This window comes from Salvelinus namaycush, chromosome 24 (genome assembly GCF_016432855.1).
Source record: "Salvelinus namaycush isolate Seneca chromosome 24, SaNama_1.0, whole genome shotgun sequence".
NCBI classification, from domain to species: domain Eukaryota; kingdom Metazoa; phylum Chordata; class Actinopteri; order Salmoniformes; family Salmonidae; genus Salvelinus; species Salvelinus namaycush.
The window spans coordinates 27289260-27305663 of record NC_052330.1 but is presented as its reverse complement, the minus strand read 5'-3'; the positions used below and the strand labels follow the sequence as shown (position 1 = coordinate 27305663).

General features: G+C 44.8%; 1 protein-coding gene across 2 annotated transcripts; it reads left to right on the top strand.

Moving 5' to 3' along the window:
* The first annotated feature begins 2095 nt into the window (after window positions 1-2095).
* Window positions 2096-11822, top strand: LOC120019133 (WD repeat-containing protein 20-like). Of its 2 annotated transcripts, none has more exons than XM_038962406.1 (4): window positions 2096-2373; window positions 7073-7255; window positions 7555-8826; window positions 9654-11822. In XM_038962406.1, the coding sequence occupies exons 1-4, from the start codon at window positions 2125-2127 to the stop codon at window positions 9705-9707; spliced, it is 1758 nt and encodes a 585-aa protein (XP_038818334.1). In that variant the 5' UTR covers window positions 2096-2124; the 3' UTR covers window positions 9708-11822. The 2 variants fall into 2 exon arrangements, with proteins under 2 accessions (XP_038818334.1, XP_038818333.1); XM_038962405.1 differs by having other exon boundaries at window positions 7555-8940.
* Window positions 11823-16404: the final 4582 nt, after the last annotated feature.

Here is a 16404-nt window from a genome sequence, read left to right as displayed (position 1 = left end):
GATTACTTTTTTAGAACGACTTCGACATTTGCAGCATTCACGAGCGTTTTTCGCATGATGGTCTACCTAGCCTAAAGGCCTCCAGGTGGCGATATTGAGCCATTTCATCTTACCTTTGGATGGTTTCACGTCATACACAGTTTCATTCACGTTTCATAAACTGCCTTTGGACGGTACGATGAAACGACTCAATATCGTCATCTGCCGGCCTTTGGGCTAAGGTAAACCATGATTCAAGGACCGCATTCTCCACAATAAGAAAGTATACGTCCATGCAATTCCACTAGAACGTTTAGCTAGCTAGACAAACTATTACATGCATTTTGTCGAGGGTTTATAAATGTATTTTGCCTCACCAAATTCCTCACTTTTCTCTCTAAACTGAAGTATTAACTCATTGAAGCTTTTAGCGCGTTGGTTGTGGACTCAACTGAGGAGCGCATGCTCTGTCAGTACCAGTCAAAAGTTTGGACATACCTACTCTTTCAAGGGTTTATTTTTTTTCTACATTGTAGAATAATAGTGAAGACATCAAATCTATGAAATAACACATATGGAATCATGTAGTAACCAAAAAAGTATATTTTATATTCTTCAAAGTAGCCACCCTTTGCCTTGATGACAGCGTTGCAGACTCTTGGCATTCTCTCAACCAGCTTCACCTGGAATGCTTTTCCAACAATCTTGAAGGAGTTTCCACATATGCTGAGTACTTGTTGGCTGCTTTTCCTTCACTTTGCGGTCCAACTCATCCCAAACCATCTGAATTGGGTTGAGGTCAGGTGATTGTGGAGGCCAGGTCAGCCATGCAGGTTAAGTGTGCCTTGAATTCTAAATACATCACTTACAGTGTCACCAGCAAACACCCCCACACCATCACACCTCCTCCATGCTTCACGTTGGGAACTACACATGCGGAGATCATCCGTTCACCTACTCTGCGTTTCACAAAGAGACAGCGGTTGGAACCACAAATCACAAATTTGGACTCATCAGACCAAAGGACAGATTTCCACTGGTCTAATGTCCATTGCTTGTGTTTCTTGGCCCAAGCAAGTCTCTTCTTCTTATTGGTGTCCTTTAGCAGTGGTTTCTTTGCAGCAATTTGACCATGAAGGCCGGATTCACGCAGTCTCCTCTGAACAGTTGATGTTGAGATATGTCTGTTACTTGAACTCAGTGACAGCATTTATTTGGGCTGCATTTTCTGAGATTGGTAACTCTAGTGAACTTATCCTCTGCAGCAGAAGTAACACTGAGTCTTCCTTTCCTGTGGTGGTCCTCATGAGAGCCAGTTTCATCATAGCGCTTGATGGTTTTTGCAACTTCATTTGAAGAAACTTTCTAAGGTCTTCAAATTTTACGGATTGACTGACCTTCATGTCTTAAAGTAATGATGGACTGTCGTTTCTCTTTGCTTATTTGAGCTGTTCTTGCCGTAATATGGACTTGGTCTTTTACCATATAGGGCTATCTTCTGTATACCACCCTTACCTTGTCACAACACAACTGATTAGCTCAAACGCATTAAGAAGGAAAGAAATTGCACAAATTAACTTTTAACAAGTCACATTGTTAATTGAAATGCATTCCAGGTGACTACCTCATGAAGCTGGTTGAGAGAATGCCAACAGTGTGCAACGCTGTCACCAAAGCAAATGTTGGCTACTTTGAAGAATCTCAAATATCAAATATATTGTGATTTGTATAACACTTTTTTGGTTACTATATGTTTCCATATGTGTTATTTCATAGTGTTGATGTCTTCACTATCATTCTACAATGTAGAAAATAGTTTAAAAAATAAAGAAAAACCCTTGAATGAGTAGGTGTGTCCAAACTTTTGACAGGTACTGTATATATTATTTTTTAAATGTTTAGCTCACATTATACAATTTAAAACTATGCATTAAGGTCTCTGTAATATAATAAATGTGCCAAAAATGAGTTTAAACATTAATTCATGCATTTATATAGCTTCCAAATATATTTTTTTTAAACGGAGGAGGGGTACCAAGATGGTTGCGCGGTGGCTTTAATACCCCGCATCGGTCTATCATCCAGGTTGTATACATATCGTTGGTAAGATCCGGGTTTTGGACAGGATGAACGCCAATTTCCAAGATGGCTGCGGAGGGAGGAGGGAAGGAGATGAACGAAATTAAAACTCAATTCACCACTCGGGAAGGTGTCTATAAACTCCTCACTCACTCCGAATATAGCCGCCCTAACAGGGTGCCTTTTAATTCACAGGGCTCAAATCCGGTAAAAGTCTCATTCGTGAACGTGAACGACCAGTCAGGCAACGGCGACAGAATCTGTTTCAATGTGGGCCGGGAACTGTACTTTTACATCTACAAAGGCGTAAGAAAGGTAAACAGCACTCAAAGATGACAACTTTTATTATTAAAGTTAATGTGCGTGTTCAAATGCATAGTAATGTGCTGTCCAGTTTGGAAGTTTCACTGACGTGCGCAGATAGCTAGCCAGAGTAGGCCACTTAGCTTTGGTGGCTAACTAGCTAGTTAGTAGCATCGCCACAGTTTGTTTTGCCCGCACCAAGTGGAGAAGTCCTGGTATGTGCATATCGCTCACCTAGTTAGCCAACTAACCGGTTCGATTCAAGTGAATGGCCTCTTAGTGGACTGTTTGTTTTCTCTAGCTATGTGAATATGCGCACTTTAACCTTGGAACTGCCCGTCTTCAGTTCTGACATGTTGATTGACATCTTCTGCATTTGCAGAGTACGTTAAATGCGACACGTTAAGTAATATACATATTGTGTATTTTGAGGTTAGAGTGATAACTGACAACAGTGGTGTGTTTTTAGTGCTCTTGTTTTATTTACTCTGCACAGGTTCTTTGCGATCATAGAATAGTCAACTACTGTATAGACAACTAGTTATGTGTCCTATGCTAGTCCTTCAAGGCCCCAAAGCCAGCTTGGTATTGTTTATTGTGAAAGTGTGTTTGGTTGGAAGTGAGCTGTGTTTCTGGATGATGTTATGCAAGTGATCTGTCTGGGTCTGTTAGTGGCAGGGATGATGTCACTGCATCGAGCTGTTTAAGGCATCTCGTGATAATGACGATGATAATATGTCCTATTGTTTGTCCTCACATCTCTAAACTTGTTCAAAACATAAGACAAGTGAAACTTACATCACATTGTCAGACACCATTAACTTATCTTGTGTTGTTGCTGCTCGGTCATTTCTATTGTTATGATGAGGAAGATGTTGGACTGCTTCTAGCACATGCTGTGTTGGCCTAGTTGGTGTTAACATGGGGGACTTCGAGGACGGAGTAGATTTGTGTGGGAGATTGTAAGATATTTTAAGTTTGTCACCTCTATTTTTGCAAGTGTTTCTGACTAATGGATGTTGGTTTTAGTGGTATACCGGAGTATTTGGAAAGCCATGGGATGGTTTTTCAATACCGTTGAAACTATCTTCGAACATTTTTAATACATTTGAATATTTGTAGCTACTTTTCAAGTAAATACCTGCAGTCAACTTGTGCAATATGTTAATAATTTCACCTGTCACAATGTTTCATTATGAAGCTTACCGGTAGGCCCCAGTCACGTGGTGTTTGTTTACAAGCACACAACAACGAGGGACCAGAGCCTTGTGAGTCACTCACTCACTGTTGTGCAGAGAGCACTAACGTTAGGTGATATAGTTTCAGTATGGAATTCACAACTAAATGTTTGCCAGCTAGATATCTTATAACTATTAAGTTAACTGTCTAAAATGTGCTAAAGGCTCTGCAGTTGTGCATTTGGTTTGCTAATTTAGTAGTTATCGCTATCTAGCAAAGTGATTAGTTGGCTTGGACGGTATCCAGATTGTTGTACCTTCATACTGACGCATTTTTTCAAACCCCACTGAGCCTCTGTTATCCGAACGTTAGCAATGCTAACACGTACATGTAACATCCCATAGAGAATGCTAACTAAATGCTAACGAGCACATTGCAAACATTTTATACATTCTCTGACCTAAACAGTCTGCAGTTTGTCTGTCTGCAGGACAGACATACCAGCTCATAAAGATATACAAGTAACTCAAATGCTACTCAACTTGTTGCATGCAAAAAACAAATATTAGACAGGAAGGCTCTTGATCCAGGAGGGGATTTTCTGCTGTTACCAAGAGAAGCTTGATTTTGGAAGAAGCTAAACACTAGACTTTGGAGGTATGTGGTGTATATAGGGGTATTTGGCAATAGCCACGGTACTGGACTGAACTGAGGTCTCTGTAGTCCTTCCTGTAATCAGTGAAGACTAGAGGGGTATTCAACAAAGCAGGACCAATGAGTTAACCAGTGAGTTAACTTCCCCAACTATTTTTTTTTAAAGATAAGCAGGAAATTGGCATGGTCTAATTGTCTAAACAACCAAAAACACATCTAATTTTAGCGTTCTTAATGAACCAGAAAATCAATAGTAATTTCTGGTGTTCAAAGGTAACTGGCTAACTCATTGGTCCTGCTTTGTAGTATACCCGTCAGGTATAGGACAGCAGAGCTACTGCCTGGCTAGAAAACCGAGCAAACAGCTGAGATGTCAGCGAGCCCAGTGGGTCGGCTTTGTGAATAGGCCTACAGTCTCTTGCTCATTACCAAAGATTTAGGACATAGCCTAGTCTGTGTTGAAATATCCTAATTCATTTGATAGTGGCATTGGATTATATTTTAGCAGTGTCTGTGAGGACATTTCTCAGTTGATGACAAGGAGGCAGAAGGCTAAGCATCCTCTTGCCTAATTGGCAAAATGGGTATTTTTTGCCACTGACCCGGTGTGCAGTCACTCACTCACTTTTATCTCTGTTATGCTGGAGTTCAGAGTTAGGTCTGTTCGGGAGCATATCTGTGCCACCTGTTGTGGCCCTTGGTGTGTGATTGAATTTGTCATGGTATTATTCATCTGATGATGGTACACAGATCAGCAGGATATTGTACTGGATGGGACACAGACGTAGTCTAAATCAATGACCTGTCTCTTATGAGTTTCACATTAGTAAAAGTCCCGTGGACAGAATAGGGCTTTGGCAACTGGTTTGTCCAGGGTTTTGGAGCCGCATGGATTCTTGGCATATTGAAGTGTGTAAAAGATCCTAATTTCATTAGTGCTGGCCCTGCTCTGACAGATCTGTCAACAGTCTTATGACATAGCCTTATCTCCCTCACTGCCTCCGTTGGTCCTCCACTCAGTTAGACCAAGGTTTCCCAAACTCAGTCCTGCCCCCCCTGGGTGCATGTTTTAATGTTTACCCTACACAGTTGTGTAGTGCTCGGGCAAACGCCAACATGTGCACACAGGGGGGGCCCTAGGATCTAGTTTTGGAAACTGTGAGTTAGACCACCAGAGTCACAGATTGGATCCTACAGTATCAACCCTTGGGCCAGGACGTTTCCTGGATTTTCTAAGAAACACTTGAAGTCTGGACCCCAGACATAAAACTAGGGCCAGGAGGTTTTCCTGGTCAGTTCACGCTGACAGGAAAAACTATTGTCCCTCATCATCAATATAGCTACTCATCTTACCAGTGATAACCTAGCCTATAATTTCCGGAGGGCTCAAATCCATCTACAGTGTCCTACTGTACCACCAACTGCCTAGTACCGACCAGCTGTCCACTAACCCAGTGCTCTTAGATGTTTTACACCTATGAATTTGACAACAGCTGACAACAGCAATTTGACAACAGCTGTTCTTTTGTGCTGCTGCCATGTTGTGCTGCTGCCATGTTGTGCTGCTGCCATGCTATGTTGTCTTAGGTCTCTATTTATTTAGTGTTGTCTCTTTGTCGGGATGTGTGTTGTCATATATATATATATATATAAACACCTGCAGATAATATATATATATTTATATATATATATATTTTTTTAAATCCCAGCTCCCATCCCCGCAGGAGGCCTTTTGGTAAGCCGTCATTGTAAATAAGAATTAGTTCTTTACTGATTTGCCTAGTTAAATAAAAAAAATCTAAAAATAACTGACATTACCTCCTCAGTGTTTACACAAGCATCTGTCTGGTTAGAATCAAGTTGTCTCCCCATAGGCCTGTCTCTGCCCTAGACAACTGTTGGTAGACACTGGCACTGCAAGGTAACCTATATTCCCCCACTGGAGTGGACAGCTCTTTTTCTTTCTGTCTGTCTCTCTTTCTGTGTCTCTCTTTCTGTCTGTCTCGCTCTCTGCCGGGGCTAATGATTGTCTGGGCAGTAGGACCGGTGTCTGGTGCCTCTGAGGTAGCCTAATAAAGTTGGATTTGCAGACATGCGATACCTCTAATGCCCTTGACATGATTGTCCTTGGGCAAGTTTGACAGAATGTTGCTACTTGCTAGGTAATGATTTCTAGGTCAGCGGGATGTTTTTTTGTGGGTTGTGTGAAGGATGGTGGAAGTCTTGGAGAGAAGTAAAGGAAGCGGGATGTGTTTTTGTGGGTTGTGTGAAGGATGGTGGAAGGAGAGAAGTAAAGGAAGCGGGATGTGTTTTTGTGGGTTGTGTGAAGGATGGTGGAAGGAGAGAAGTAAAGGAAGCGGGATGTGTTTTTGTGGGTTGTGTGAAGGATGGTGGAAGGAGAGAAGTAAAGGAAGCGGGATGTGTTTTTGTGGGTTGTGTGAAGGATGGTGGAAGGAGAGAAGTAAAGGAAGCGGGATGTGTTTTTGTGGGTTGTGTGAAGGATGGTGGAAGGAGAGAAGTAAAGGAAGCGGGATGTGTTTTTGTGGGTTGTGTGAAGGATGGTGGAAGGAGAGAAGTAAAGGAAGCGGGATGTGTTTTTGTGGGTTGTGTGAAGGATGGTGGAAGGAGAGAAGTAAAGGAAGTGGTGGGGGTGAGGCTACTTGACGTCACTGCAGACAAGAGGTCCAATGCTTTCCTGTCTGTATTTCAGTTGGCTAATAGGCCTATACTGTTACATTACCACTGATTCTCATTAGGTCAGTGCATTATCTGCAGGTGTTATAGTGATAGGAGTGGCCTTGTAAAATCACTGAGGTGTATGTTGAACTAAGATAATTGCTGTACGTGATTCTGACTGTGTCTTGTGTTTCTTCACAAGGCTGCTGACCTGAGCAAGCCCATAGACAAGAGGATCTACAAAGGAACGCAGCCCACGTGTCATGACTTCAATCCCCTCACGGCCACGGCGGAGAGCGTCTCCCTGCTGGTGGGCTTCTCGGCTGGCCAGGTGCAGCTCATCGACCCTATCAAGAAGGAGACCAGCAAGCTCTTCAATGAGGAGGTGGGTTCAGCAGAGTTCACTTTAGCCAGACTGGCTAAGATGGGTGTCCTGTGGTTGAATATCAATGTATGTGGTTGACTTTCCTCTCCTGGGAGGAAACTGTTTTCAAATGCAAATTAGAATATGACTGTTCCGTTCCCATATCCACACGATGTGTTGGGCATCCGTTTAGGTGTTACGGTAGTGTCGCTATTGGAACGTAGACCGGTTCAGGTAGCATGTCCTCGGTTTAAAATGTTTTCTTTTGAATGCATGTTTGACAATACTCACGTCGACGTCTCTCCCTCTTGTACCCTCAGAGACTCATAGACAAGTCTGGTGTGACATGTGTGCGGTGGGTCCCTGGCTCAGAGAGCCTCTTCCTGGTGGCTCACTCCAGCGGCAGCCTGTACCTGTACAACGTGGAGCACACCTGTGGCACCACGCCACCCCACTACCAGCTCCTCAAACAGGGCGATGGCTACGCCGTGCACACCTGCAAGAGCAAGTCGGCCCGCAACCCCCTACTGCGCTGGACGGTGGGTGAGGGGGCACTCAACGAGTTCGCCTTCTCCCCTGATGGGAAGTTCCTGGCGTGCGCCAGTCAGGACGGCTTCCTGCGCGTGTTCGGCTTTGACGCGGCCGAGCTGCACGGCACAATGAAGAGCTACTTCGGTGGACTGCTGTGTGTGTGCTGGAGTCCGGACGGACGATACATAGTGGCTGGGGGGGAGGATGACCTGGTGACAGTCTGGTCCTTCTCAGACTGCAGGGTGATTGCCAGGGGCCACGGCCACAAGTCGTGGGTGAGCGTAGTGGCGTTTGATCACTGTACGACCAGCGTGGAGGACAGCGACCCGCCCGCAGAGTTCAGCGGGAGCGACGAGGAGTTCCACGAGCAGATCCATTTTGCAGGTGGGCGGGACCGGGCCAACAGCTCCCAATCACATCTCTCCAAGAGGAACTCTACAGACGGCAGGCCGGTCAGCGTGACCTATCGCTTCGGCTCGGTGGGACAGGACACCCAGCTGTGTCTGTGGGACCTGACTGAGGACATCTTGTTCCCCCACCTGCCCCTGTCACGCACCAGAACTCACACCAACGTTATGAGTGCCACCAGCCCCCCAGCTACTGGGTCGGCCTCTAATACTACTGCTACTACTACTACTACTAACCCACCTGGCACCAATGGCAACAACACCGTGAGCAGTAGTGGTAACAGTGGCGCCCTCTCTAACTCAACCCTCGCCCCCCTGCCGCGCTCCAACAGCCTGCCGCACTCCACTGGCCCCGCAGGGGGCAGCACCACGCCTAACAGCCACATGAGCAGCAAAGGAAGCAGCATCATCGACAGCGCCTTCATCGCCACCGGGGTCAGCAAGTTTGCCACGCTGTCGCTGCACGACACACGCAAGGAGCGCCACGAGAAGGACCACAAACGCAACCACAGCATGGGCCACATCAGCAGCAAGAGCAGCGACAAGCTCAACCAACTGAGCTCTGCGGCGCGGACAGCCAAGGCGGACGCCGCTAAGACTCTGGGCACGCTGCTGTGCCCGCGCATGGAGGAGGTTCCTCTGCTGGAGCCACTGGTGTGTAAGAAGATCGCTCATGAGAGACTCACTGTGTTAATCTTCCTGGAGGACTGTCTGGTCACAGCCTGCCAGGAGGGCTTCATTTGCACATGGGCCAGGCCCGGGAAAGTGGTGAGTCTAGGCCCCTACCCCTTTCAACATTATGCCAGGTCTGGGGAAAATGGTGAGTCTAGGCCCCTACCCCTTTCAACATTATGCCAGGTCTGGATAAGTGGTGAGTCTAGACCCCTACCCCTTTCAACATTATGCCAGGTCTGGGAAAGTGGTGAGTCTAGGCCCCTACCCCTTTCAACACTATGTCAGGCCTGGGAAAGTGGTGAGTCTAGACTCCTAGACACTTCCAACCCCTAGGGAAGATCTCAATTGCATCCTCCTCGCCTCCTTCTCGAAACCTATTGGATGAGAAAGCCAGAGTTGCCGCCCCTCTGACCTTCTCCTCCAATGGGTTTTGAGAAGGAGATGAGGACGCAAGGAGTATGCAATTGAGATCTTCCTCTAGACACTAGTTTGACATCTGGCACCTAGATTAGACACTTCTCATAGATCTCTGAAAATGTTGATTGACTATTGATTGGCAGTTTAGGTTTGCTATGCAGCATCCTCATTTGCCCACTGTGATACCCTTACAGGGATGGTTATCAATCCAGGATCTTAATTGGCCATTTAGAAATGTTAGGGATTTGTTTTGGTGCTAAAAACATATTTTTTATGATGATGTAACCTACTGTTTCCCATTGATGACAAGTTTCAATTAACATTGTTTTTCCTTTCTGAGTGTCCAAAAAGTCTCCTCCTCTAACTCATTCCCCTCTCCTCCTCTGCAGGGCTTACTGCCATCTCAGAACCCGACCAACTCTCCTAGTGGGACTGTAGTATAGCCCTGGTGCTAGTGCTGCTAAACTAAACCGAGCTCCACCAGACCACAGACAGACGGGACAGGATGACCTGGCCACACCTCACCATAGCCCAGTAGCGCTGTTCTTCACTCTCACACCTTCACCATCACCACCACTGAAGGTCTCTTTTCATTCTGTTCATCTTTAGATAGAAGGATAGATAGCTGACGTGGGCCAGTGAGGGTAGGTGGAGAGGTCCACAGTCTGAAAGGGGTCATGCAGAAAGCTTGAAATGGTCCATGAGCATTGAAACTGTTGTTCAGGGACAGGAGGCTTGCAGGGCTGTGTTTTATTTGTTTCCACCTCTGTTCCCCCTCAACCTTCTCTAGCCCGGTCCAGAAACACACCCTGGAAGAGCTCGGGCTTGTTTTCAGACTCTCTAATAGCCTAGCCCGGTCCAGAAACACAACCCCTAGCCACTACTACCTCTGACATTTTTGTGTAGATCTGAAAGACTTGGATAGGTTTAATCAATATGGTAGTAGCCACATTTCTTCCCCTATCCAGTCCTCAGATCTACCTGAGTGCCTAGGGGTTAGGGGCTGTTTAGGGACAGGTGCTATCTCTTCTCATTAGTCCCTCATCCCTGACTAACCCTGGTGCAGTTTGATCTCATGTTCACAGCAAAGGGAGACCAGAGGAGTTCGCTTCCTTTAACTACAAGAAGAAAATAAACAGTTTTTAATTTAAATCAGAAAATCACAGCTTGAGTATTTTGCACTGGTATTGTTTTTTCTTCTGTTCTGTGTTAAGTTTTAATTCATAATTATAATGGGACAAAAAGAAGATATTTGAAGACAGCCTTTGGATGCACTTGGGTTGATGTGAGGAATCTCTGTCTGGATGCTGCAATCATAGGGTTTTAAAGAAGGAACAAAATGAGAATTGTTTGCACTTAATAGTTAGAGAATGGCTTTACAATTTTGGAGTGTGCAAGGACTCCCCTGACAAGGTTGTTAAAAATATAAATAGAATGAAAACCTTTTTATATCTATTGAACATTTATTTTAATATTATTTCAGATTTAAAAATGGGCTCTGTATTATATGTAAATATTGTACTTTGATGATTTATGGGTGAAATGATCATTATTACACCAGTTGGAAGTTCTTCATTTCAGAAAATAGTGATATTTCTAATGCAGAAAAATATATACATAATAATATTAAAGATTAATCTTGAATATGCAGGTTGTTTTTGCTTTTCTGTTGTACATAAAGAGAATTCAGGTGTATTTTTCTTAATATGTTTGTCTCCATGGAAACCTCTTTATCTAATAGGTAGTGCTGAAAGCTAGCCTGTCGCTGCTAGCCTGTCCACTCCCAAAACCACCCCTATGCCCTTGCGGAGACCTGGATTATGTAGGTAGACATGGCACCACATTTCCCTGAAACACTTTATTACATTTTCACTATTGTTTATATACCTATCCAATCCTCTCAGATTTGCACGAGGGCACAGGTCGTAGGTGCTAGAGGTTGATTTAGGACCGGGCCATAGGCTAAGATAGGAGCCGTCTAATTCAGCCATCACTCAGAGCTCAGGTAAAACATGGAAGACTACTGCTGACATAGGTCTCTCACCCATTAATAGGCACCAGTACTCTAAATGTGTGAATTCACTTACCTACCTAGTATATAACAAACATGACTGAACGGGGGTTATGGTTGTGTGGACTATGACGGTACAGGAGTTATGACGACAGAACTGATGTCGAAAATGTGTGAACCAGACAACTGACACTGTTCATGAACATCAATACTTGGTGGTATGAGTGCTGGTGCTAGCTCAGGGGAGTGAAACGTTCACATCGAAATGTATTAGGTGAAAAAGATATGGGAATATCTGTCATGTAGAATAAGGAATCTAATTGTCTATTCATTACATTTCTTAAAGTTTTGTAGCTCTAAGGTCATCTTTCAACCATTGCTGACAATGGATTTCTATAAGCATGATCGTAGCGCTACGAAGCTTCCCTGAAAGTTTCACCTCCCTGAAGAGCACCCAGGTAGGCAGTGGAAGGATTCTCCAAGGTCTAACAGTGGGAGTGTTTTTCTTTTCTCACCGTGTGACTCCTATTAAACAGCTTTGACAGACCTTGTTGTCTCTGACCTCCAGTATTTTACTAGTGGGCTGAATGGACAGTCAGTCACCAGAGGACTTTCCTCTAAATGCTTCTCATGAGTTTAGCTTCAGCACTGTTTGTTTTAGTAGTATTGTATGGGCACATGAGACCCAGTAGTTAATTCAAATGAAGTCAGTCTTGAGGCTGAACACAAGTCTGTTGGACCAACTGTTTAGCTGTGGCTCACAAAGAGCTGAACTGAGGGTTTCTTGGAACCTGTATTAAACCACCACATTGTGTCTTCACCTCCCACACCACCAGCATTATGGGCCTGGGAGTAGTGAGGCAGTCAGTGTTTTGGGTCTCCACTGGTCCTTTCCAGGGGGGTGATACAGCTGTCCAAGGCCTGGCGATGGGACTCCTCTGGGCTAGAGGGACAAGACAGCATCATCTTTATCAGAATAGGATAGAATATAACTTTTGTCCAACCAGAGATGGAAATATGCCTGTGAAATCAACTAACAAGTACACTATTTAAGTGATAATGCCAGAGAAGCTGGTATTTGGAGTATGTATTGGCACAGGTGTTGTTGGGGCAAACCACTTTTATACAATAGATTACGAACATATTCAAATAAGGATTGACATATTTTCATTAAATGTTATTTTGATAAATGTATTCATACTATAGCCCTGACACAAATCTAAGGTTGCTACTGAAGCCGGCTGGTCGTTCATTCTATCGGTTCGGTTGCCAGAGATGTGACCCAGTCATTAAGTATTTTTGTTCTGTATCTATGGACGCGACCCAGTCGTTCGTTCTAAATGTTCCATTGCCCAACGGGCTGGTAACGTTCTTACCCCTTGCTTAATGCTAGCCAACAACGGCTAACTTAGTCACGTCAAACAGTGCAGTCAGAATAACAACAGTAGCCGCATTTGTTTAAGCTGTTTTCTAGTGACATTTATTTGGACACATCCATAACAAACTAATGAGGTGCGATTTCACCTGGCATAGAAATGTGCTCTCTCGTCAGGACACTTGTTCAGAGGAGCTAGCTAACATAGCAACACAATCACTTAGAACTGAAGCTGTTGTTCAGAGGAGCTAGCCAACAACACAGCCAACAACACAGCTAACACAATCACTTAGAACTGAAGCTGGAAAGACTGCAAACTAGCTGCACTTCATTTCGTTTGACCTTTTTTCAATTGACTTTTATTTATATTGTTGATAATGGGATATGGAGAAGGGTGAGCCGGTCAAGGATCGATTCAGACAAGGTGGTAAATTGTATGACAAGCGACAGTTTAATTTAAGAGTAAAGATATCTGGTACAAGCGTATACGGACTCGTTCATTTAGCTCATAAGGAACCTCCAGAAAAAGCCCAGATAACAGAGTGCATAGACATTTTATACAGCACAGAAAGTAGGTTGAGTCTGGAAGTTCTGGTCCTCTGGTTGGTTCTGGACAGGGTGTTGTCTTCTCAGATTGGTCCTGATGAGCTGGGCGTCATCCTTCTGAGTCTTGCAGCAAAAGTTCTTTGTTACCAAATGTTCAGCTAAGCAGGAGATTTTGTGTGTGCGTAGATATTCCCATTTTAATCAGTGTTTATGAAAGGTTTATGTCAGCCCTCTGTCCTTGGGTATGTGTGTGTGTCTTATCTCGTGAAATGCAGACCCAAGCACCCTTTTCTTATCAGTGTTTATGAAAGGTTTACGTCAGCCCTCTGTCCTTGGGTGTGTGTGTGGGTCTCTGTATCTGTTTATGAGTTTGTGAGAAACCCTGTTTTGAAAGAAGTTAGTTATAACAACGTAATAGCAATATGCTTGTGTTATTTTAAATGGTATTTATTACAATATCCATAAAAATGATGCCAGCTGATTTATGAGTTCGACTAGCTGAGAAACGGTGCCTGTCTGTCTTGTCCCGACTCCCGACACGTTCATTACTATGGGACAGCTGGAGGTTGAATTTGAATATTGAAACAATGTTGCAAATGTTGGAGAGACATACTGCAAGGTTTTTCCCCTGATGCTTCCTGGCTGATGTTTTGGTCACTTTTGAATGCTGGAGGTGCTCTCACTCTAGTGGTAGCATGAGACGGAGTCTACAACCCACACAAGTGGCTCAGGTAGTGCAGCCCATCCAGGATGGCACATCAATGCGAGCTGTGGCAAGAAGGTTTGCTGTGTCGGTCAGCGTAGTGTCCAGAGCATGGAGGCACTACCAGGAGACAGGCCAGTACATCAGGAGACGTGGAGGAGACTGTAGGAGGGCAACAACCCAGCAGCAGGACCGCTACCTCCGCCTTTGTGTAAGGAGGAGCACTGCCAGAGCCCTGCAAAATGGCCTCCAGCAGGCCACAAATGTGCATGTGTCTGCTCAAACGGTCAGAAACAGACTCCATGAGGGTGGTATGAGGGCCCGACGTCCACAGGTGGGGGTTGTGCTTACAGCCCAACACCGTGCAGGACGTTTGGCATTTGCCAGAGAACACCAAGATTGGCAAATTCGCCACTGGCGCCCTGTGCTCTTCACAGATGAAAGCAGGTTCACACTGAGCACATGTGACAGACGTGACAGAGTCTGGAGACGCCGTGGAGAACGTTCTGCTGCCTGCAACATCCTCCAGCATGACCGGTTTGGCGGTGGGTCAGTCATGGTGTGGGGTGGCATTTCTTTGTGGGGCCGCACAGCCCTCCATGTGCTCGCCAGAGGTAGCCTGACTGCCATTATGTACTGAGATGAGATCCTCAGACCCCTTGTGAGACCATATGCTGACACATGCACATTTGTGGCCTGCTGGAGGTCATTTTGCAGGGCTCTGGCAGTGCTCCTCCTTGCACAAAGGCGGAGGTAGCGGTCCTGCTGCTGGGTTGTTGCCCTCCTACGGCCTCCTCCACGTCTCCTGATGTACTGGCCTGTCTCCTGGTAGCGCCTCCATGCTCTGGACACTACGCTGACAGACACAGCAAACCTTCTTGCCACAGCTCGCATTGATGTGCCATCCTGGATGAGCTGCACTACCTGAGCCACTTGTGTGGGTTGTAGACTCCGTCTCATGCTACCACTAGAGTGAGAGCACCGCCAGCATTCAAAAGTGACCAAAACATCAGCCAGGAAGCATAGGAACTGAGAAGTGGTGTGTGGTCACCACCTGCAGAATCACTCCTTTTATTGGGGGTGTCTTGCTAATTGCCTATAATTTCCACCTTTTGTCTATTCCATTTGCGCAACAGCATGTGAAATGTATTGTCAATCAGTGTTGCTTCCTAAGTGGACAGTTTGATTTCACAGAAGTGTGATTGACTTGGAGTTACATTATGTTGTTTAAGTGTTCCCTTTATTTTTTTGAGCAGTGTATATCTATAAACCTGTCTTGCTGTGTGTCCCAAATGAAACCCTATTCCCTATATAGTATAGAGCTCTATTGGCCCTGGTCAAAAGTAGTGCACTACATAGGGAATAGGAACATAGACATGTCCCACAGTTGTTCTCTGATGACGAGGTGTTGAAGGGCGGCTCTGGAACTGACGAGGTCATCAGGGTCATACTCCAGCATGAGGTTCAGCAGAGACAGAGTGATCTCAGAACACTGGGTACAGCTGGGACACACCACTACCTTTCCTCCGCTGGAAGTTAAAGGGCATCGTATGAGACCTGGCCGAAGGGGAAATAGACCCTTTTTCCAGAAACTGACAGAATATGTCTGAAAGTTAGGCTATGCACAAGCAGTGACTTCTATCAATAACAAAGTAGCAGTCATGATAAGAGGTCTCTGCTCACGGCTTGAATTTGCGGAGGACAGCTACTTTGGGCGTTCCAGGGGCATCATGTATCTTTGAGCCCTGATCCAGCTCGTTTGACCCAGGAAAGAGAGGCCAGAGGCTGCAAGAGACAGGAAGAGGTGGAGGGTTTTGCATAATCAAACAGAGGGTGGAGGCGGGGTTACACAAGCGATGTCCCAATGGTCTCTCCTTTCTCCCAAAGTGCACTTGTTCACTTCCCTTCTCTGATTTGAAAAAAATATGGTGGTGGAAACTCCCACAAGTCCATGCCTCCACCAATTCAATGATTTTAGATTTGTGGGAAGTAGTGAACGAGTGCACTCTTCAGGAGAAAGGAGATATTATTGGGATGCACACACTTACAGTAAACAAGTAGGGAGGTTTGGGACAAGAAGAGGATCCTACTTCCCTTTAACTAGCTACATGGCACCATCTAGTGGTGAAACTCACTGGTACGTCTGTCAGAGTAAATCGTGGTTGGTTTGGTTCCTTATGATCTTGTACAAGACACAGCCCTGGAGGCTACAACTCTCAAAGACACACCTGTACTAGTGAGATACTGTTACCTGATTAATTAATACTCTCCTCTACTCCTATCTCTAATCTCTACTCCTATCAATTCAATTTCAATTCAATTCAATTGACTTTATTGACATGGCAAGTTCGTTATTACTTACATTGTCAAAGTATACATATCGAAAATCAAAATCAAATATATATGTATATATATACAAAATATATATATATTTATATATAAATAAATGGTGGGACCAACAGCAATAATAACAGTAGTAGTGGACATGGGATTACCATTAACAAC